Source organism: Camelus bactrianus, chromosome 34 (assembly GCF_048773025.1).
Source record: "Camelus bactrianus isolate YW-2024 breed Bactrian camel chromosome 34, ASM4877302v1, whole genome shotgun sequence".
NCBI lineage: Eukaryota > Metazoa > Chordata > Mammalia > Artiodactyla > Camelidae > Camelus > Camelus bactrianus.
In genome coordinates this window covers 8,186,879-8,205,872 of record NC_133572.1, presented here as the reverse complement: position 1 = coordinate 8,205,872, position 18,994 = coordinate 8,186,879, and the positions used below count along the sequence as shown (strand labels likewise).

General features: G+C 48.7%; 1 protein-coding gene across 1 annotated transcript; it reads right to left on the bottom strand.

Moving 5' to 3' along the window:
• Positions 1 to 202: 202 nt before the first annotated feature.
• EMP1 (epithelial membrane protein 1) lies at positions 203 to 18,592 on the bottom strand. The gene is made up of 5 exons (XM_010946457.2): positions 18,435 to 18,592; positions 5,084 to 5,196; positions 3,331 to 3,430; positions 3,078 to 3,218; positions 203 to 2,438 (listed from the first exon to the last, which is right to left on the bottom strand). The coding sequence occupies exons 2-5, from the start codon at positions 5,159 to 5,161 to the stop codon at positions 2,272 to 2,274; spliced, it is 486 nt and encodes a 161-aa protein (XP_010944759.1). The 5' UTR covers positions 5,162 to 5,196; positions 18,435 to 18,592; the 3' UTR covers positions 203 to 2,271.
• Between the last annotated feature and the right edge of the window lie 402 nt (positions 18,593 to 18,994).

Sequence of the window (18,994 nt, the reverse complement as noted above, 5' to 3'; positions counted from 1 at the left end):
CAAGATAAAAACTATACTTAATAACATTCGGTTGTCTGAAAGAGTTATTGTAGAAATGCTTAATGTATTACCAGAAAGTAGCTTCATGTCTCAGATAAATGCCAAGTTGTCCAAATCAAACTGATTGACAACTCGATTCGGAATAAACACAGTTATTGGCCATATTGTTCTTACATTTTTTTGAAAGAAAACATTCACATGGTGAAGGGAATCAGAATCTGTTTTTATATACCTGGAGTTATAAACATTTGTATCAAAATATTTACAATTATAGTATATGAAATATCGATCTATTAAAGAAGAAGCCAAATACAGTACTAGAACAACCCACCAACGTAATGCAAATTACATGAAACATAAATGTCATGGAAACAAAGTAAAAGACAAGGGAATACATAGTTCACTCCAGTCATTGTGTGACTTTTTAGCACAAAGCTAGTATCTCTTTTGGATATATCTGATATGGAAGCCCATTTCCGCACATTAGACAACCTTCTATAATCGTGTGATCATTAAATCATAATTTTAAAGTTCATCATCTGACAAGTTTTGCTTGCCAACCGCTTAACCCCAGCCCAGACAATTTGGTGGTCTGCCCTCAACATTCCCTTAACCAGAATGAACACAAAGAAATATACTTAGTAATAGTCCTTTTACATAAATACCAGCAATCGTGGCAGAAGGAAAAGTATATAAGAAATGGGAGGAGAAGGGAGCTAGGAGAAACAAAGTAGGCAAGATGTCTCAGGTTCTCCTTAGGGTAGATCTCAGACTGATAAGGGAAATGTCTTCCCCCCAAAAATAAAACCCTCCAGGCAGAATCTGAGATGGCTTAAGATAGCTGCACCAGGCCAGAGCCTGCTTGACCAGGAAAACCACACTACATGCTTCTAAGTCCTCTATAGAAACACTCTTGTGGAAACAGACAAGCTCAATTACCATCCAACTGGGCACCACAAGAGTTAGGGGTTAATTTTTTTTCTTAAAGAAAATATCTTCCCATCACCTGTATTTTAATTTCTCTCATGGAAATTGTCTTATTTTCCCGGAAGTACAGACACTCTGTTCTTATCGTGACTGAAATCTAGAATGTTTAATACTTGACAATTATATAGCACCTTTCACCCAACGATCTGTTGTTCGGTTTTGGTTTGCATGTGTTTTAAGAAGCTTCCGGAATTGCCCTGCCTCACCTGTGTTGCGGGCTGGGCAGGACCTCTGGAAGATGACCGCTCCAGCTCATGCCAAAGCGACAGCTGTCTCTGAGCCCAGGAGCCCTGATCCCCAACATGGATAACTGGATAAAACTTCCTCAAAAGTGTAGAATTTAGAGGGAGAGTAACAGATTGTGTTTCCAGGAGCTATGTCTCACGTTAGGTACTTAAAACGAACACTGATTGCACGGAGAGGGGATCCTAAAAACATAACCTAATATAGCCTTGTTGCGAGAGCGCCCCTTGTCCCCGTAACTTGCGTGGTGCTTCCACCACTGAATTGGTCGTTAGTGGCTTTACAGAAACTTCAGGGAGCTGCCTTGGCTTTAAGCAAGAGGCCTAGCAAAGTCCACAGCAAGAGGTCTCCACGAGGGACAGCTGTGTGAGGTCTAGTCTGGGCCCTGACCGTGCCCCAGGCCTTCCACTGGGAAAAGCTGTCTTTCTCGGTTTGGCTAACCCACCAACTTGGCCTTAATCAAGACCTCCCTTCCTTCCATTTTGTCACAAATACCGCTGACTTCCACAGAGCTAACTGTCTGTTCTGAGGAGGGATGACGGCTCGCTGGCTCCGGGCCTCCTGCAGCCCCTTCACACTGCGCTGTGATGTTCTGCTTTGGGTCAGAAGGGCAGGGTGGCTCCCAGGTTTAGTATCCTCCGCGCAAAAACATCTGCTCTTGCCGGACCTTGTACCACTAGGTTAACGCGGGCCAGTAGGTCTGAGGGCTGCAGGGCGAGACCCGGAACTCACCCTCGGAAGTGGAGCCCGAGACGTGGCTGCTGTGGGGCCCCAGGCAGTGTGTGTAACAGAACAGCCGAGGGAGGCCCTCTGGCCCGCATCATGGGAGCATTCGTCCTAGCCCACGGCTTTCTCCCAGGGCGGGGGCTGGACAGCACAGGCCCCGCTCAGCAACGTTTGGGTTTCCGCCCCTCCCCTCTTTCTTCCCCTCCCCCACCCCCTTCCCTCTCTTGGTTTTTCCTACTTAGCGACTTCCACTTCCCTCCCAGATTCAACGGCTCCCTCCTCCCCACCCCCCAGATCCCCATTCATGGCTGAGCCTTATTTCTTTCTCAGGACCAGATAGAGAAAGCCAATGATGAGGCTGAAGCAGAAGCAGATCCAGGACAGGATGAAGGAATAGCCATGGTGACTCTCCTGCACTCCGGTTTTAGAACCGTTGGCATAGTGATTCGTGTAGATGGAGGCGCCCACCAGGATGCACAGCCCTGCAGGAGGGGGAGAAAACGGTTAGCTGTTGGTTTGGTTTTTTTAACATTAAGACCAAGGAAAAGATTTTATAATTTTAGAAAGAGCCTATTTCCCTCACGAGCAAGGGGAAAATGAAATCTGGCTGCTCAGCCCCCAACAGTGTGCCCTGAACCAAGCTCGATGGTTGTGTTGCTAGATCAGAGGTACTTGGGTTCTCACATTGGCACTGGTTTGTGTGTCTGTAAAGTAAAACCCAGAATCTCAGGTCCACCACCTGGCTTTCCTGACTGAGCCCCAGCACTTGAGGGCAGGCTGCCCCGGGGGTGCAGAACACAGCCTTTCAACAAACTGCATTCATCGCATGCATTGTGGTAGTGGTTTCATCTAAGGACCCCCACGTTCCCACCCCTTCACGTGTTTGTTATACAAGCTACCAATGGGCAGGGATAGTCGCCCTGGAGCCCCAGCTTTAAACAATGAAGCAGATAAGGGTTGTTATTCCAAGCAACTATCAGGGGTTCTCCAAAAAGAGTACAAAGAACCACAGGAGAAAACTGTGTAAGGCAATTTCGCAGCAGCATGTGCTCAGCTCTTGAAGCTGAACATCCACGCTCAGAGCGACGTGGAACCTTTTTTCAGTGTAAACTGATACTCACAGCACACCAGCATGGTGGCCCCCGAGAGGAAGAAGCGGTTGCCTTTCTCCATGGTGAAGAGCTGGAACACGAAGACCACGAGGGAGATGACGGAGAAGATGATGGACAGGATCATGAAGGCCTGCACTGTCTTGAGGGCGTCTGTGGACACAGGGCGGGAGGGAGTGAGGATGTTAGGCTAACCAGTCCCCAGGGGGCTGGTCTCTCCCTGAGCGCGAACTGCCAGCCCCGAGTACAGTATCTTTGTATATACCTTCACCGCCATATGACAGGTCTCCCTGGCAGCCATTATCGGTAGTACAGTTTTTCCAAAGACCTACTGATACTGTTCCGTTATTTGAAACCATCCAGACCTGAAATCAGAAAGAAACAAAAAGTTGTTTAAAAACAGATCCTCTGCTCTACAAGAAAAAGAAACGACAGATCAGCCTGTGTCAGGACCAATTCTTTTTTTTTAATTGACAAATTAAATTTATTTGTAGACATAAAATAATCATATTCAATTATTTCAAAACCAAAATTTTCTCCCCAAACAATGTTTATTAAAGCAACATTTAAAAACGTAATATCTTACTTAAAAATTAACATAACCTGAATAATTATTCTTGGTACATTTTCACGTACTTTAGTCATGGCTTTGTCAAAATTATCTCTAATACTGTTACTGGTAGTGTTTTAAATATATATTTTTACCATGGGTTTATTAATTTAAAATTTTTTTTTTCAAATACTCTTCAAAAGGACTGAATCTTAAATATGATACCATATGTATACGGCTCAGCAGCCCTTCTCTTGGTGGAAATAAGGTCCCACTAAAACTGAAGTCACAAAAGTCCCAAGAGAAAAGTGAGAAAAGAGTGTGTGGAATGGAAAACAAACACCCAGCCTTGTCCACACAGAGTGTCCGTTAAAACACCAGTTATTGGAAAAGCAAGGCCCAGGGTGTCAGCTCGCCTGCCTGTTCTTGATTCAGTAAACAGCTGAGTGCCAAGCCCCATATTAGAGGCTGATAATTCAGACATTCAGCCCTTGGTATCCACTAATACAGTTTGAAGTCATTTATCAGAACTGTTAATCCTGAGAGACTTGGGGGTTGGCATACAGAATGGCTAAATGAGTCTGGAAGGGGCTACATGGGGGGAAGGTTCTGTCTCATCATGGTAATGCTTACATTAGCCCTGCTTATAATCACACTCACCCATGTTGGCAAAACTCTTCTACCTGAACTTTAAAACCCATTTATCCTTCAACTGCAACAGGGACCTAAACAGATTCTGGAGCCATCTTGGTCTGTCTAGTGATGGGTGGCCTTGGTTTTTGCATCCAAGGAGCTGCCCTGTTTTTTTCCTGAGAAAAGCACAACAAAAGGAAGTTGAACGCTGCAAACTACCACTAGAGGTCAGAGTAGCCCAAGGTTCAAAGAGAAGAGACTTGGCACCTTCCTATTTTTTGGTGGTTTTTGTTTGAGTTAATTCAGGGCAACCAGGCTAATCTTGCAAAATTCCACTTTCATATGCTGCTCTCTGCTCAGAACTTGAATTTTCTGGTCAGGCCACCATAGTCTCTCATCCCCATCTATCCTTTTAATCAAGGTTCCCAGAAGGAAAGGAAGTTCTGCTCGTGCCACACGAATGTCCTCATTATGCCCTGAACAAAGTTTGTCCCTGTCACTTGGGCTCCTTGGCTGGCAAGCCTGCCTGGGATGCAGCCCCCTGGTCCATTCCCCCCCCCCACATCTTTAGCAGAGAGAAGCCCCGCCCATCTACCCACCCTCCAAGCTCCCCCTCCACTGAGGAGCCTCACTCCGTTCCCCAGCCTGGCGGGATCACTCCTATAAACACTTGCTACTTAGTTGTTTGAAGTGCAGGTGTGTGTTTCTTTTTTCCCACGACCAAGCTGTAAGTTCATGAAGGGCAAGGACTGTGGCTTAAACCTCTTTTGTAGCACTTTACATACATATTCAAATAACTTCTGAATGAACAGATGTGCTAAAGAACACAACTCACGTTGGCGATGGTGGAAACAAATAACATGATGACGGTGGCAATGTGGACCACAAAGATACCAGCCAGTAACACCAACATCTTGGCTTTTTGAGGGCTTGGGAGTGAAGAAAGCTCTGAAAAGAAAGGCGAACACAAAAGGGAAAGGAGAGGTTAGTGTCAGACCCAATACAATAATTCCGCTTTCCCACACAGGTGGACGATCTGCTGAAACCAGGAGGAGTTGCCATAAAAAAACTATCACAATTTCATCATAAACTCCTGAAAACACTTAGGTAGCCCAGTTCCCCGGGTGCCTATTTGTCTATTTACATACATCTAAATGGAAATAATTCTGCCTCTGAGGTATTTATATGCTCATCCCTCTAATGCAGCCTGTTTCAAAACAAGAAAATTTTATGATAACTGTTATTATTTTATTTTGTTTGTGTTTTAGGGGCCAAAAGTAGGACTTTGACTTTTAAAAGGCCTTTGAGAGCTATAATTTCCAGATCTCTGTGCAACCAGGTCACATAAATTTCCATTTTCCACTAGGGAAGTGTCCACACTGCTGTCAAACTGCTCACCCAGCTATTTCAACAGAAGTGGATGCCTTCCGCAGAATTCCAGCTATTTCTCGATGCCTATGGACTGAGCAGGCTACTAATTTGATCCCGGATGAGATATAAAATGTGAGAGCCACAACGTCTATTATAATAATGCTGTTCGGTACTCAATAATGATAACAACCTAATTCCAATTTAATGGTCTGGTCACCTACTAATGGGGCATTTTAGACTTGTATCACTGCACCTGAGCCTGTGGGCTGTGTCGCAGTCGGGACTTTGCTGTTGGTCTGGGGGCAGAGGGTTTTATTTCCTACGACTCAGTATGACAGTTCCGGGGGCTTTTTAGAAGGAGGTGGCTTGAGAGACCACCAAACGTGCCTTCTGCTTGTGTGAGACATCGCCCCCAATTCCAGTCCCTCAGGCCTCATTCCCACAGCGGGTGGAAGGATGGGGAAATGATATAGATTAAGAATGTGCATGGACAAACAGAAGCGTTCAGCCATAATCTCAGCAGAGCAGAAGAAGGGAGCCCACTGATCGTAAAGCCTAGAAAATAAAGGAAGCGTGAAGGCTGCGGGAGGGGGAGGCGCTTTTAATGTCACATGCAAGAGGGCTTTGTGATGCCCAAGGCAGGTCAGGTGCAATGCGGGCTTGCGGGAACTTCAGAAGGAAAGGGCTCAGGTGCTTCCCACGCTAGGCAGGGTGGATGTGTGGCTGCCCCCGCCCAGGGAGGAGCTGGCTGTGCTCCTCCAGCAACTGTCCCACTTCCCTCTCTCCCTCCACCTAATTTAATTGAAGCTTTGAGTGCATCTGAGTCATTTTCACACTGGACCAGGTTACGTATTGGAGAGCACCGGTACAATCATTCCAACCCTTCCAGAGCTTTTTCTCTCATCTCCCTTTCCTCAGCAGGCACTCAGAATCTAGAATGATCTAGAGTGTGCCTCACTCCTGACAGGCCAGGAAGGAGAGGCAGACCCTGGTCTCCACTGTCCACCCCAGCCCATTCCAACCACCACTACCCTCCTTCCCCATCTGAGCACTTCCCTGCAACCTAGGCTCTTTTTGTAGAAATGTGTCCAATTCAACTGTGGATGACAAAAATGATGAAGTTTATCCTGCCGCTTCAGGGGAGAGCTTGGAGCTCTCACACCTGCCGTGAATAATCTCCCCGCGCATTCAAATTCGTTTTCGCTTCTCTCAGGTAGCTGCACACCTCCAACAATTTTCTGCTTGACTTTCATGCACAGTTAGAAGTTTCTGAATTAGACCAAGGTTGAGTTCAAATCATATAAAGTTGTTCAACCGTTTGGTCTCAGGGTCCTCCGATACGAAGTGGGGGCTGAAATGCTAATTGTGCAGGGAAGTGGGGGGGGTCACATTGGATCATGTAGGTGGAGCTTCTAGCGCAGCCCCCGGCACGCGACAGATACTGCCGAGGTTGCATTGGTTGTGTTACCAGTACTACGATTATTACCCTACAAAACTGAGTCGCTGTTGCCAACCCAGCCCAGGTGGCGGTCACCACGCTGCGCCACGCCAAGTACAAGCGGTAGGATGTCTGCTATTCAGTTCACAAGGCTGTGTGTATCAAAACATTTTGGTGCCCTTAGGAATTGTCACTACGCCTAATCCTCGCCCCGTGAGTGGGGGGACCACGGGGAACACACCCTCGGGGATGAGGAGGAGAAAGCTCACCCTTTTCAGCCCTGTGCTGACCATCCTCTCCACATCCCCAAGATCCATCACTAGGTCCTGACCTCACCCCTCCATGGGGATGGGAACAGGCATGATTTAATTCCCTAAATGCAGGGAATTAATTTATTATATAATGAGTCTTATGTTTAATCCTCCTTGGGCCCTATAAATGACTTTTTTATTCCTTTGCTTCTAATTGACAAACATCCTCTCCCATTAGGGGTTGAGGGGCCAAGGACGGAATATAAGACACCAAGAGAAGCCTCTTAAATGGCGTGGAGGAAAATGTTATGTTTCCTCCCTTACCTGCTTCTAGGGACTGAGCTGGATTTTCTGTCTCCTTGGATTGCTCTGTAACCCTTCAAAGTCCAGTCTGATTCCTCTTGCCCCGGCTCAAGATCTCTCCTTTAAGACTTGAACATTATCCCCTTCCATATGCCCTGAACCTCCACCTTGGCGCATGCACCGTGCCCCCAGGGCACGGAGTTCCTGGCCACTGGACCTCCCTTCTGATCTAAACCACAGCCCCTCTGGTCATCATCCCCCCGTGGAGCGCAGGCCGGGGGCGCGGGTGGGGGAATCAAGCGAGGAAGCGACTCCCTTTCAGGGCAGTTAGATTTTTGTAATCATATGCCACATTTTTTCACCAAAGAAAGGTGCAAAACATCTTGGATGAACAAGGGTTCTTCCGTGTACGGCACACACCATTCTCTCTGCTTTGGCCTGCTGTGTTGAGCCAGAAGTCAGAGCTGTTTGGCTGCAGCTGTGGTGTAACACATAGAGGAACTGCTCCATCTTTTCATTGCCCCCAGTTTGTCGGGTTTTAATTAGTATCATCCATTATCAGCTTAGAGGGGCTTCCTTTCATTTCAGGGGCCCTCCCCAAGACATCTGGAAACAGAATCAACTGTCTTCTTAACTACCTGGCCTGGATCATCCCAAGATACCCGGTCCCTCTACTAGAGGACCCCCCCCCCCCAGCAGAGAAACCCTGGTCCAGAGGGAGGTGGGAGGGGGAGAGGCAATCCTTGAGCTCTGCAGGGACTACGCTGAGTGGTACCTAAGAGGTGAGCGGGGACCTATCAAACAGTTTGGGTATAAAGAAGATCCTGTGCTCCTGAGACTTCCATCCGCCCGTTACAAGCAGTGCGGCCTTCGGAGAGCCTCACTCCCTGCCCTGCTGTGTGCCTCACTCCACAGAAAAGCACTGAAAAGAGACCGTTTCTGAGCATTTATCTCTTTGGAAGTATCGGCTGCTACAACTTTCCTTCCTGGCAGTATATTTCACTAACACAATAACTGGGTTCTCTCCAAAAGGCTATGGATGGTTCTCTCCAGTGGAAAGCACGCCCCTAGTCCTAGCCAGGCAACTCAAACCCGGGAGTAAAGATCAACAGAGCAGCGCTGCAGCTCTGAAGGGCTGGGCGCAGCACCCGCCTCTCAGAGCACCAGCGCACGAGGCAGTCCTCAAGTTTGTCACGTGGTGGTTGGGGACTTCCATAACCACATTATCTGTGGTGCTTGGAGTTGGCCCCAGGCCACCAGAGCCAGTGAATTCACAGCGTTCTCAAAGGATAGGCTGTCCACTGACTGTTCTGTGGCGGGTGCCAAGGACATGTTTCTCCACTTGTCACTCTAAGCAAAGCGGGATTGTTCCCTTTACCCTCAGCTACCCAATAGGTTTGGGACAGGGGTGGTCAGGGCTCCATGGGGCTGGGTGGGAAACTGAGAAACGTATAGGAGGCATGAATGCTGACTCTGGAGAGAAATCATGGTTAAGAGAAACGGAGGTTAGAGACGTAGAGCCACACACGCTCTCTGCTACCCTTCTCCTGTTCTCCCTTCTGCCCTAACGACAGCCCTGCCACTTCCCTTCCCAGCACCGCCAGCTTCATTTCTGACCACACTTCCCCTTTTCTTCCCTCATCCCCTGGGCCACATTAGAGCCACGGTCTCTCCATGTTCTGGGCCCTGATGTGAGCCTCACAACCACCGCCCATTCTAGATCTGGACGAAGTCCTTTGCTCACAGGGGATCCATTACAGGCGGTGAAAATGGCCCTGACCATTTCAGCTGCTGGTGATTGGAGCTGGAAATGCCTAACTAATGTGGGGGATGGGGAGAACTGTCCTCTCTAGTTGGCTGCGTCCACTTGAATCTTTATTAGTTTTGCACCTCCTTTCAATACCCACTCCCCCCAAAATGAAAGAATCAAAGGAACACAACCCTGAGACTGCCTTCCATCGCCCCTTTGCCTTTTTCAGGTAGCCTGACACTTTTAGGGCACTCTGACCATGAGAAATCAATCAGGCCTCTGTGGACACCCCCCTTTTTTTTTCTGTTGGGTAACTAAGACTACAGAGGTTTTGAGAATCATTAACTTCCAAAGGGACAGTAGGGGAGTTGAGATGTTGGTCATTTGGCTCCATGACTGCCAAGCTAGGGGTCAGATAACTTCTTCCTGCCCTGCAGTCTGTGTGTTTACTGAACGGCCACCAGAGTCTGGGGGAAGCAGTGCTGTGGGGTGGTCTAAGGAACAATCACCGGGAGCTAGACAACAAAACAGCACACCAAAAACCTACTCCTCCAGCAAAGAAGTGATGGAAATCCTGGGCTTGAGTCACTGAAGAACTAGTCTGAGCCTGCGGGTGTCACATAATCAGAAACGGGGAGCTGGGAGCTGTGTGAGTAATGGGGGAGTCCCACAGAGCTCAAATGTCCATGATTCACCAGAGTGGGTGGGAGTCCCCCAGACAAAGGCAAAGTGGAGGCATCCTCTACCAGATGGTGCAGGAGAGCTTTCTGAGAAGCCAGAAGACAGCGTGGTCATTTCCCTGACAGCTGAAGACAGCCCAGGCTTTTCTGGGGAGACAGGAGCAAGGATGACCCGCTGCCAAAGTACCCACCGCTCCTTCCCCTCACCCCAGTTTTATTGCCGAAAACATCACAGTCAGGTCCTGCATTCTTCCTCCAGTATTATCTCCTGTGTGTTCCTTTCTTTCCACTCCCATTGTCATTGTCCAGTTCAGGACCATCAGCATCTCCCATGATCCTCTCTCTCAACTCCTCGCTCTTTTAGCACATCCTCTGTGCCACTGGGTTATCTGACCTTGTCCCTCCTCTGCTCAAAATCCTCCAGAAACCCCACCATCAATCAGGAAAGAGGATCCAAACATCTCATGCTGGACTGGGAATCCTAGGAATTCAGTTTCCCCAAAAAAGGTCTGTTTTTCCATCCATCCTCCAGTAACTACCTATCAATTTCTTTTCAAAGAAGCTCAAATTCTGCCTCCTCTAGGAAGCCTTCCCAGATACATAGGACAGAAGTAGTCATTTTCCTCCTGTTATTAAAACCACGAGTGGTAGCCCGCCTAGTAACAGTTATTTATGAAAATGTTTGGCTTCCCCACCCCTAAGATTCTAAGTTCCTGAAAAGAGAATCTTGTCTATGACAGGCACCAAATATCTGTTTAGTGAGCAAATAAATGAATCAAGGAAGACAATATTTTCTTCTCTGCAGAAAAATAATCAATGTCAAAGTGACTGAAGTCTTCATGATAAACAGCAGAATTCCAGACAGAAAATGATTCCCCTGCTTTATATATGTGAACTTTAGTCCTGGATTATTTTTAGAAATTATTTATGTGTTACCATAACTATGTATTAAGCATCTTACTGCAACACACTGTGAATATTCCCTAGTATCTTTGACATTTAAATATGCAAGGATATATACTTGTTTGTTGCCTTTTATTCAAGTGGAAACAAGGGAATGCAAAGAAAATATCTTAAACTCCTAAACCCTATTTTGTGTACAGATTTAACTTTCCAACCTACCTCTTTAAATTATAGACTCTCTGGACTGAAATGGGGCTTTAAAATTCCTTCCCAATACATGAAACTCATCTACAACTCTACACCAAGGAACTACCTAAATCACGCTTAAATTCCTCCAGTCGTGGGGAGCTCACTATCTACCAAGACCCCCCACTTCCATTAGAAAAGTGCTGACCATGCATCAGAGCCTGCTCTTGGCAGCAGCTACCCTGATCTTAGTTCTGCCCTTTGTCTAATGCTTCCTCTTTAGCACTCTTCTGAAATGGCCACTCTACAGCAGACCTTCCAGGTTATCAGGGAATTAGCCAAGGACGTCACCTGAGATCCCCCCGATCTCCAGCAAGTCATAACACAGTCCTGAGATGCCTCGGCCACCTCCAGACGCGACTCTGTCTTTTCACTGATTGATGTTTTCCCCACAGTGAAATCCGCATCTCTTTCTGGATAACCGTGAACTCTGAAGAAAGTTTTCTCATCCCATCCAACCCAGATGCCTCCTCCCAGGCACTAGGAAAGCTGAAAGGCAAGGCCACGCCTGGTCATCTGCCCGTCCACATCCTCCACAGCGTCGCACCCAAAACTGGGGCTGTGCTTCTGCAGACGCTGTGCAGGGTGGCGGCGCCGACGCCTCTCTGTCGTCTCCCCGTCCACATTACTTTGCTTTTGCTGGTTTGTTTTGATGTGTCTGTTTCCCACTGAGGACCATTTGGGCTGGCAGTATGGATGTCCATTTACCACAAAAGCAGAAAAGGAAACACTCTCTTTGGGGAGCAGCCATAGAGGATGTATCCGGAGGCAGAAAAGGCTGGGATTAAAGGCAGGCAGAGTGGATGAGACCTTGGATGACCATTGTTATTGTTGTTTTATGTTAAGTGTACTTTTCCATTCTAAATATTGTTTTTACGGAGGGGGTGGGAGGGGAGAGGCCTTCACGTCTCCGTGGGAAACATGTGGAGAAAAAGAATCCTAAAGGGCCATTTCCTCCTGCTTCTGGATGTCTGATGTTTGGGTGTGGAAGGAAAGCACGTCATCCTGTGCCTCGCCGTGTACACACCATGCCAGGGCCTGATGTGTTGGAGCACATGGCAGTTTTTTACCACCAGGAGAAACACCAATCAAGCAGCGAAAGTAACAGGGACCCACAGGCTTCCAAGAAAATGACTATTTTTTCATGGTCCTGGGATCAAGGGGACGGCATCTCCCAAACGTGGGCTCTCATAAGTGGGGGCTGTTATTGAAAGAGTGGTGTTTGTTTATCTGGCCCTGGTACAGACCAGCGTGATTCTCACATTGTTAGCGATGAAGAACGGGGTGGGGTCAGGGGGCAGGTAGGAAGACCAGCATGTTGTTTAAGGGCAAAAAGAGAGAAAGAAAGAAAAAAAGCACCTATTAGACAATCAGATTGTCATAAAAATTCTGCCTCGGACTAACTGCTGACTTTGGGGAAGGGACATGACCTCTTTGGCCAGTGAGTCCTCGAGAGACACAGGATTGAGTAGTAAAGAGCATGGATTCCGGGTTCAGCTCCTGCCTGCACCACTTTTTTTTTTTTAATTTCAGTTTTCGTGAGGTCTAGTTGGCGTGTAGAATTGTAGGATGCTGGAGGCATACATCGCGGTGACGCCAGCACATTCTACCTGTGATCTGCAGACCTCACAGCATTAGTGCGAGGACTGAAGGGCCCGGGCCTGACACGGAGCAAAGGCTGTTTGGTTGTTGGTTATTCTTTCTGTTCTTTTATGAAGAATGAGGGCCTAGGCCCGGCAGGATGGGCTCAAAGCTTCTCTGGCAGGATCTGAGGGCCAAGAACTCTGCTAAAAGCAAACCAGCAGCATGAATCTTGTTTTTGCAAATGTTCCCAAGGAGAATAACCTCTCTCTCTCTCATTTCCCCTTGTCTTCTTTTGTGTCCAGGGCGGGGGTGGATCTGGGCAGCATCTGCAAAGGCTCGGGCCAGACCTGGGCGGGGAGTCTGGGCCCAGCCCACGCCCCCAGGCCACAGCTGGTCCGGCCATCAGGCCTTGTCCCCTGGGCGAGGACGGAAGCTCCGTTGTCTTCTGCTTCTGACGAAAGAGGAGTGTTCTGGCGGCCAGAATGTCTCGGAGGGAGAGGCTGCCAAGATAATAAGTAGGATTTGGGAAGAAAATCAAGGTGTGGCCGAGCCCCATCGGCGCTTGGGCGGGCCCGACAATAGGTGGCGGCAGCAGGCTTCAACCAGCAGGGCTGGGGAGGCGGCAGGGCTGGGAGGGATGCGGGCGCCTCCGGGGCACCCTCAGTGCTCGGGGTGGGCTGTGGGCTTCGTTTCTCTCCCTGGGGGCCATTGGTTGTTTCGAGGCTCAGCGGGGCTGAGGCTGTTCAGTCCAATTCCTTGACAAAGGAGGGAAGGCAGGTCCCCAGAGTGAAAGCAGAATCAGGGTGAAGCCCACCACTTTCTGTGAAGTAAGTGCAGACACAGGGCTGGTTTCATGAAACTAAACTTCTCTCCAAGTCCCCAGCTCCAGCCCCAATTATTTGAAAGAAGTCAAAGTGTCAGAGACCTCATTCTGCACTCAGCCCTGATCTGATCCTTCTGAAAAGGGAAGGAATGTCCAGCGGGGAGGGGGAAGATCACCCCCACCACCACCCCCGTTGGCACAAATACTCAATAGAAACTCAAATGTTGCCAAGCAACAAAGATTCTTCACGGTGTGGGGAGCACAGAATACTTGGCCCTAAGGACGGTCCTGAGATGTTGAGGACGGGGGTCCCCAGACCAGAGGAGAGGGAGTCAGGTGTGCAGCATCCTCACACATCTGCCTTGTTGTTTCTCCTCCTTGGCCGTCTCTTTCCACTTGCTCTTTCTCCCTCTTTTAGGCCTTTCCACCCATCCCCCTCTTTCCCCGCAACGCGCAGGCCTAAGGAAACACACGCAGCCCCCCTTGCTCCCCGCCCTCTTCCTCCTCGTACCTTCTCTTTCCTCCTCTAAGGCGATTCCCTGACCAGCCACTCTCAACCACACCCTTAGGGCCACACCCTCCTTGACAAGAGGGTGGGGCTCCTCTCCCACGACCAGCTCCAGGCCTCGCTGAGCCTGGTTTGGTTCCTGGCGAATCCCTTGCTGTTGTCAGTGTCTTAACGAGGCTTCGAGAGCCTAGCCCTTCTCCTCTGAGCTGGTGCCCTTTAAGTTTCATAAATCAAACCTCTTCCACTTCTTCGGGGAGCTGGGTGAATGCTCACTGCTCCCTGCCAGTAAAGCCCTCGGGCCACGTGCCTAAGGAATCTGGGCGTGTGTGGAGCAGAGGAGGCCGCCTGGGTCCTCCGACCTCCCTAAGAAGCCTGTTCCCATGCAGCGTGCTGCTTCATGCCACTTCTCTACCAATTTTTATGGAGTAAACTCGCTGTTAGCCTGAGCCAAGGGATTTCTTTCTCAGAACAAGAATGGTGGGAACTTAGAACAAGAGTCTCAGAGCCACAAGGGGCAGAGACCCCCAGGCTCAGTGCCCTCCAGCCAGAAGACCTGCGTCCTGCCCACGACACTTAGCAGAGTCGGGACAAGACCACAGTCCCTCCATCTTCCTGTTCACCCGTCTTGCACCTACCCGAGGATGCTTACCACCAGTTTCAACATGTGCCTTGTGAGTTCTCAACATTAATTATTCCCATTTGAAGGGAGAATTCATGAAACAGGCTCGGGAAATATGAAAACTGCCACAGGCCACTGGCACAAAGAACAGAGGAGTCCGTTTTAGTCCCCGAGAAATGCCATTTCCACAGCAGGGAGCAGAATGTGGAGCCAAATATTTTGTTAAAAAGGAAGAGAGAGAAGCAGCAATCCTCACAAGGGCCTCTACTTGTATCTTTGGGCTTCCGTATTAGTGGGTCTCCAGCTTAAATTGAGAGAAATGACTTGTAACTGGAGTGTTCCAAAGAGTGGTCTTAAGACGTGTGTGTTTGGGGCTGGGGTCTTAGGAATTCAAGCAAACTCCTAATTGGAAGCGTATCTGGGCTCCCTTGATTACTGAAGAGAAATCCAGGGTCCTCTGGGCACAACTGGGAAGAGTGACGGCAAAGGGAAGTTGATGGTGAGAAAATTCCAGTTGCTCACTAGTTAACTGTCATGAGCTCCTTTCAGGGGATGGGCATCCAGACTGCCCGCCAGCAATAGGACCGAGGTTACATTGGCTTGGCAGTCTGTTCCTGTACTTACGATGACAGGAGGGAACACTGTAGAGGCGTGAACACCATGAACTATGGACCAGGTTGAGGGACCAGCCCCGCAAGGCCAAGTGAGAAGCTGTTTCTGGTATTGGATTGATTTAACCATGACCTCGAGGGAGCAACTGGGTGTGTCGCTCTGAGCAGGTATATCTGAGAGTCCCACGTGTCTCTGAGCTTCCGTCCTGGGCAGCTCCATATACACACGCGTCAGCTAAAGAGGGAGCCGTATGCACGTGTTGAGAAAGTGAAAGACATCAGGATCCAGTCACTTGAGTGTGGACACCTAATGTGCAGAGTTTCAAAGCTTCAAAGCTTTCTGAGTCTTAGGTATTAATAATAACAATAATACAGATTCATCAACTTTTATCCATTAAATATTAAATGAGGGTCAAGTGCTTAGAAGATAAAGAACATTGAGTGGGTCAAGGACAACAAGAATGGAACAGGTATTTTTAGGACTGCGAAACTAGGAACGAAGTGCAGAAGTTACAGAGAAGTCAATTTTGCTGGATTTAAGAAACTCTCATAATTAGAGCTGTCCGGCAAAGGGGGTGAGCACGGAGGTGCGCTCGGAGGTAGCAAGCCCCTTCTCTGGAAACTTTAGGGAAATGTAAAACGCCCATCTGTCCAAGGTGGAATGAAAGTAAGATTTCTGCATATAGTAGGAGAATGAACGAGCTGACCTCCAAGATTCCTCCCAAGCTCAACGCCCAAAATCCAGGATGAAATGTAACTAAATTTGCCGTGTGCCCTTCTCTGAGGCCACTTTTTAGGTATATCCCCTATCAGGATCTGAGGAGTCTTCATCTCTAAGCCCTCTTGGTCTCTGACTGCTTTCTCTCCTATGGTCGCAGTAGGTCTGGCGTGAGCCAAAACCCCCAGAGGCACCCACAGCCCGCCAGGAGGGTCTGCATCCCCAGAGTGGCCTCTGTAGGGCTCATTCCCTGGGCCCCCTGGAGTCTGGAGGCCCCTGGGAACTGGATGGGCCACACCTGGCCTCGGACGGAAGCAGAAAGAGTTGAGGAAGCCACAGTCTTTTCCGCGGTCTGGGGAAGGGACGTCTTTCCTCTGCTCAGAGGCTGCCCTGTACTCCTGGGAGGCAGCCAGCCTCTGTTCTGGGATGCGATCTGCCCTGGGCTGATCCTTGATGGCCTTCTGCCAACTCCTGGGACATGTCGTATCCTCAAACAATGTAAAATCTGGGGGGGTCCTCGGACCAGGACACCAGACAGGACATCCTGCAGCCCTCCAGACAGCCCTCCACCCCCTCCCCGTTCTTCCGAGTCTGGGGTGGAATTCGATCCACCTCTGAGGGTGGGAGGCAGCAGGGAAAAACAACCCTCCCATTTCAGGATCCTCAAAGTCTTAGAGCTGAAATCCAGAAAAACTCCCACAGCCAAGGAACTCTCACTACTCCTGGGAGGAAGAGGGGAAAGCAGGAATCAGAAATGCATTTTCAAAAAATTGCCCTCAAACTCCAGGAAGTAACAGGCAGCACACTTTCTCATTTATATAACAACCGCGTAACGTGAAATGCCATGCAAATAATGAGATCCATGACGGTTTATGCCCCCAGAGCTGTCAGTACTTTCTGTTTGCTGACAGGTTAAACCTGGCCTTCTCATTTGAACCTACACAGACTCAGAGATTTGTACGAGCTTCGTGGAATATCATTACAATCCCCTTAATGATGGCTTCCCTAATCCACATCCATGTAATCCTGGACAAAATAAACATCTCAAGCAAATGCAGGAGCTCCTTGCACTTGTTTAATCATCCCGTTGAGGGCAGTTTTACCAGGAGCCTTGCCTGTGCCAGGTACACAGGCTGATTACATTTAAATCTTCTCTTTCCAAAGAACTGCTCTTCTCAAGGAAATGCCTAATTCCGTCAGACAAGCTGAGTCCTGTCATTCTCCTTGCCTTGTTTATGTGTGTGTGGTGGCGGGGGGGGGGGGGGATACACCAGTAACTATGTTGAAATGGGCCACACCTCAACCAAAATGCTAACTGAAAAAAAAAAAAAAAAAAAGCAAATAGAAATCCCTCTTCTTTCTTTCTCCAGATTCCCCTCGTGATTAGCACAAGTGTTTGCATTTGTACAACGTTTTGGAAAGAGCAAGAAGACAAATATTCCAAAACAATCACTACCTTCCGTGCAGAAAAATCCCACATCCACCTAAAAAAACAGAAATTATTTTAACATTTCTGATATGCCATCTTTTCACTCAGCACTAAAATTCAGGGGTTTCTGTGGTGAAAGCACAGAACGATTCAACTTTTTTTTTTTTAAACAGGAACAGATAAAGTTCCGCTGCCCCACCCTCTCCTCCAAACCCAGTTTCCACATCTGGCCGAGGGGAGAAAGGACTCTGGAATCCACATCAGGCTCCTGACTCCACCAGAGGAACCCCTCCCGCATTTCATTTGAAACCCCACTCGGTTCCCTCTCCCTCTCTAACGGTTTTCTTTAAAACAAATCCACCCCCTCCTCCTATCCTGTGGAAAGAAAAAAAAACACTGAAATTTAAACAAAAGTGAACAAGCAAGCCAAAGGACCACAGTAAAAGCAACCACACAAATAAACTGAAAAGCAGGTATCTCTCCACCATCACCCGCAAAAGACTAACAGACAGAGAAACAATTCAAGTCCTGAAGCACTTTGAATCGAAACAGAGGAGCTGACAAGTCTGCCAAGTGCAGAATGTCATCTCCCAAATGCGCCGTGTTTCCTCCATAAGGAACACCTTGTCCCGGTGAGCTCCAAAGTCCCCCTGCTGTCACACCTTCAGGGCAAGCGCCCAGGTCCCGCAAGACATAATGACAGCCCGGCCCTGCTGATCTCCCTGAACTGCACCCCCACCACCTTCAAACTGTATTTTACTGAACCTTAAGGAAAAAGTTGTCTCTGTGTCCACTTGCAGCCAAAAGCTTGAAGGACACAGTTTAAGGAGTCATAGAAAAAATAGCAAAGGGAAAGAGGAAAAGCAAAGCTTTGATGAGGTCAGAAGGAGGAGAGCGGTGGGGAGGAAAGAAAGTCTGCCGGGCTCCCCCGCAGCGCAGGGAGCCGTCCTACCTGAGGGTCCAGCGGGCGGCGGGAGCTGGTGGCAGGCGTCTGCTCTCCTGGAAGTCTGTGCCTGCAGTGAGGGGAGGGCCGGCCTCCCGAGGTTATAAGTTTCCTGCGCTGCTGTGCAGGGTGTGTGATGGGCGGTTTCTTTTCACTGTGTTTTAAAGGAGTTTCTATGAATCAGTCTGGCTTAAAAAAAAAAAAAAAAGTGCTGGTAAGCTACGCCCTGCTAAGTTGGCAGTCAGTCAAGGGAGCTGGGAGTGAGCCATCCATTCAGAGAAGCCCGCTGAGGCGCCCTCTGACTCAGACGCACAGACCACAGTGGAAAATGAGTGACACGGCTTCGAATGAGTAACAGGAGTCACACAAATAGATCTGTTTACCGAAGCCCATTCCTCCTCCCCAGAAAGGAGACTTGGTTGCCATGGATATAAGGCGGGTTATCGGCCCACACTTTCCTCTGGGGGGCAGGACGGGGAGGGAGGCAGCGCCCTGCCCCTGACATCCTAGCTAATCATCGTGCGACATTCCCATTCGTCCTCCCCCACTGGACGCATCACGGCTGCTCG

Excerpts from the sequence above, each read along its gene's own strand:
- EMP1 (XM_010946457.2), bottom strand. The coding sequence starts at position 5,161 with ATGTTGGTGTTACTGGCTGGTATCTTTGTGGTCCACATTGCCACCGTC. Across the intron at positions 3,431-5,083 it reads TTGTTTCCACCATCGCCAAC|GTCTGGATGGTTTCAAATAA; the intron begins GTGAGTTGTGTT and ends TTCTGATTTCAG. Across the intron at positions 3,219-3,330 it reads CCTGTCATATGGCGGTGAAG|ACGCCCTCAAGACAGTGCAG; the intron begins GTATATACAAAG and ends CTGTGTCCACAG.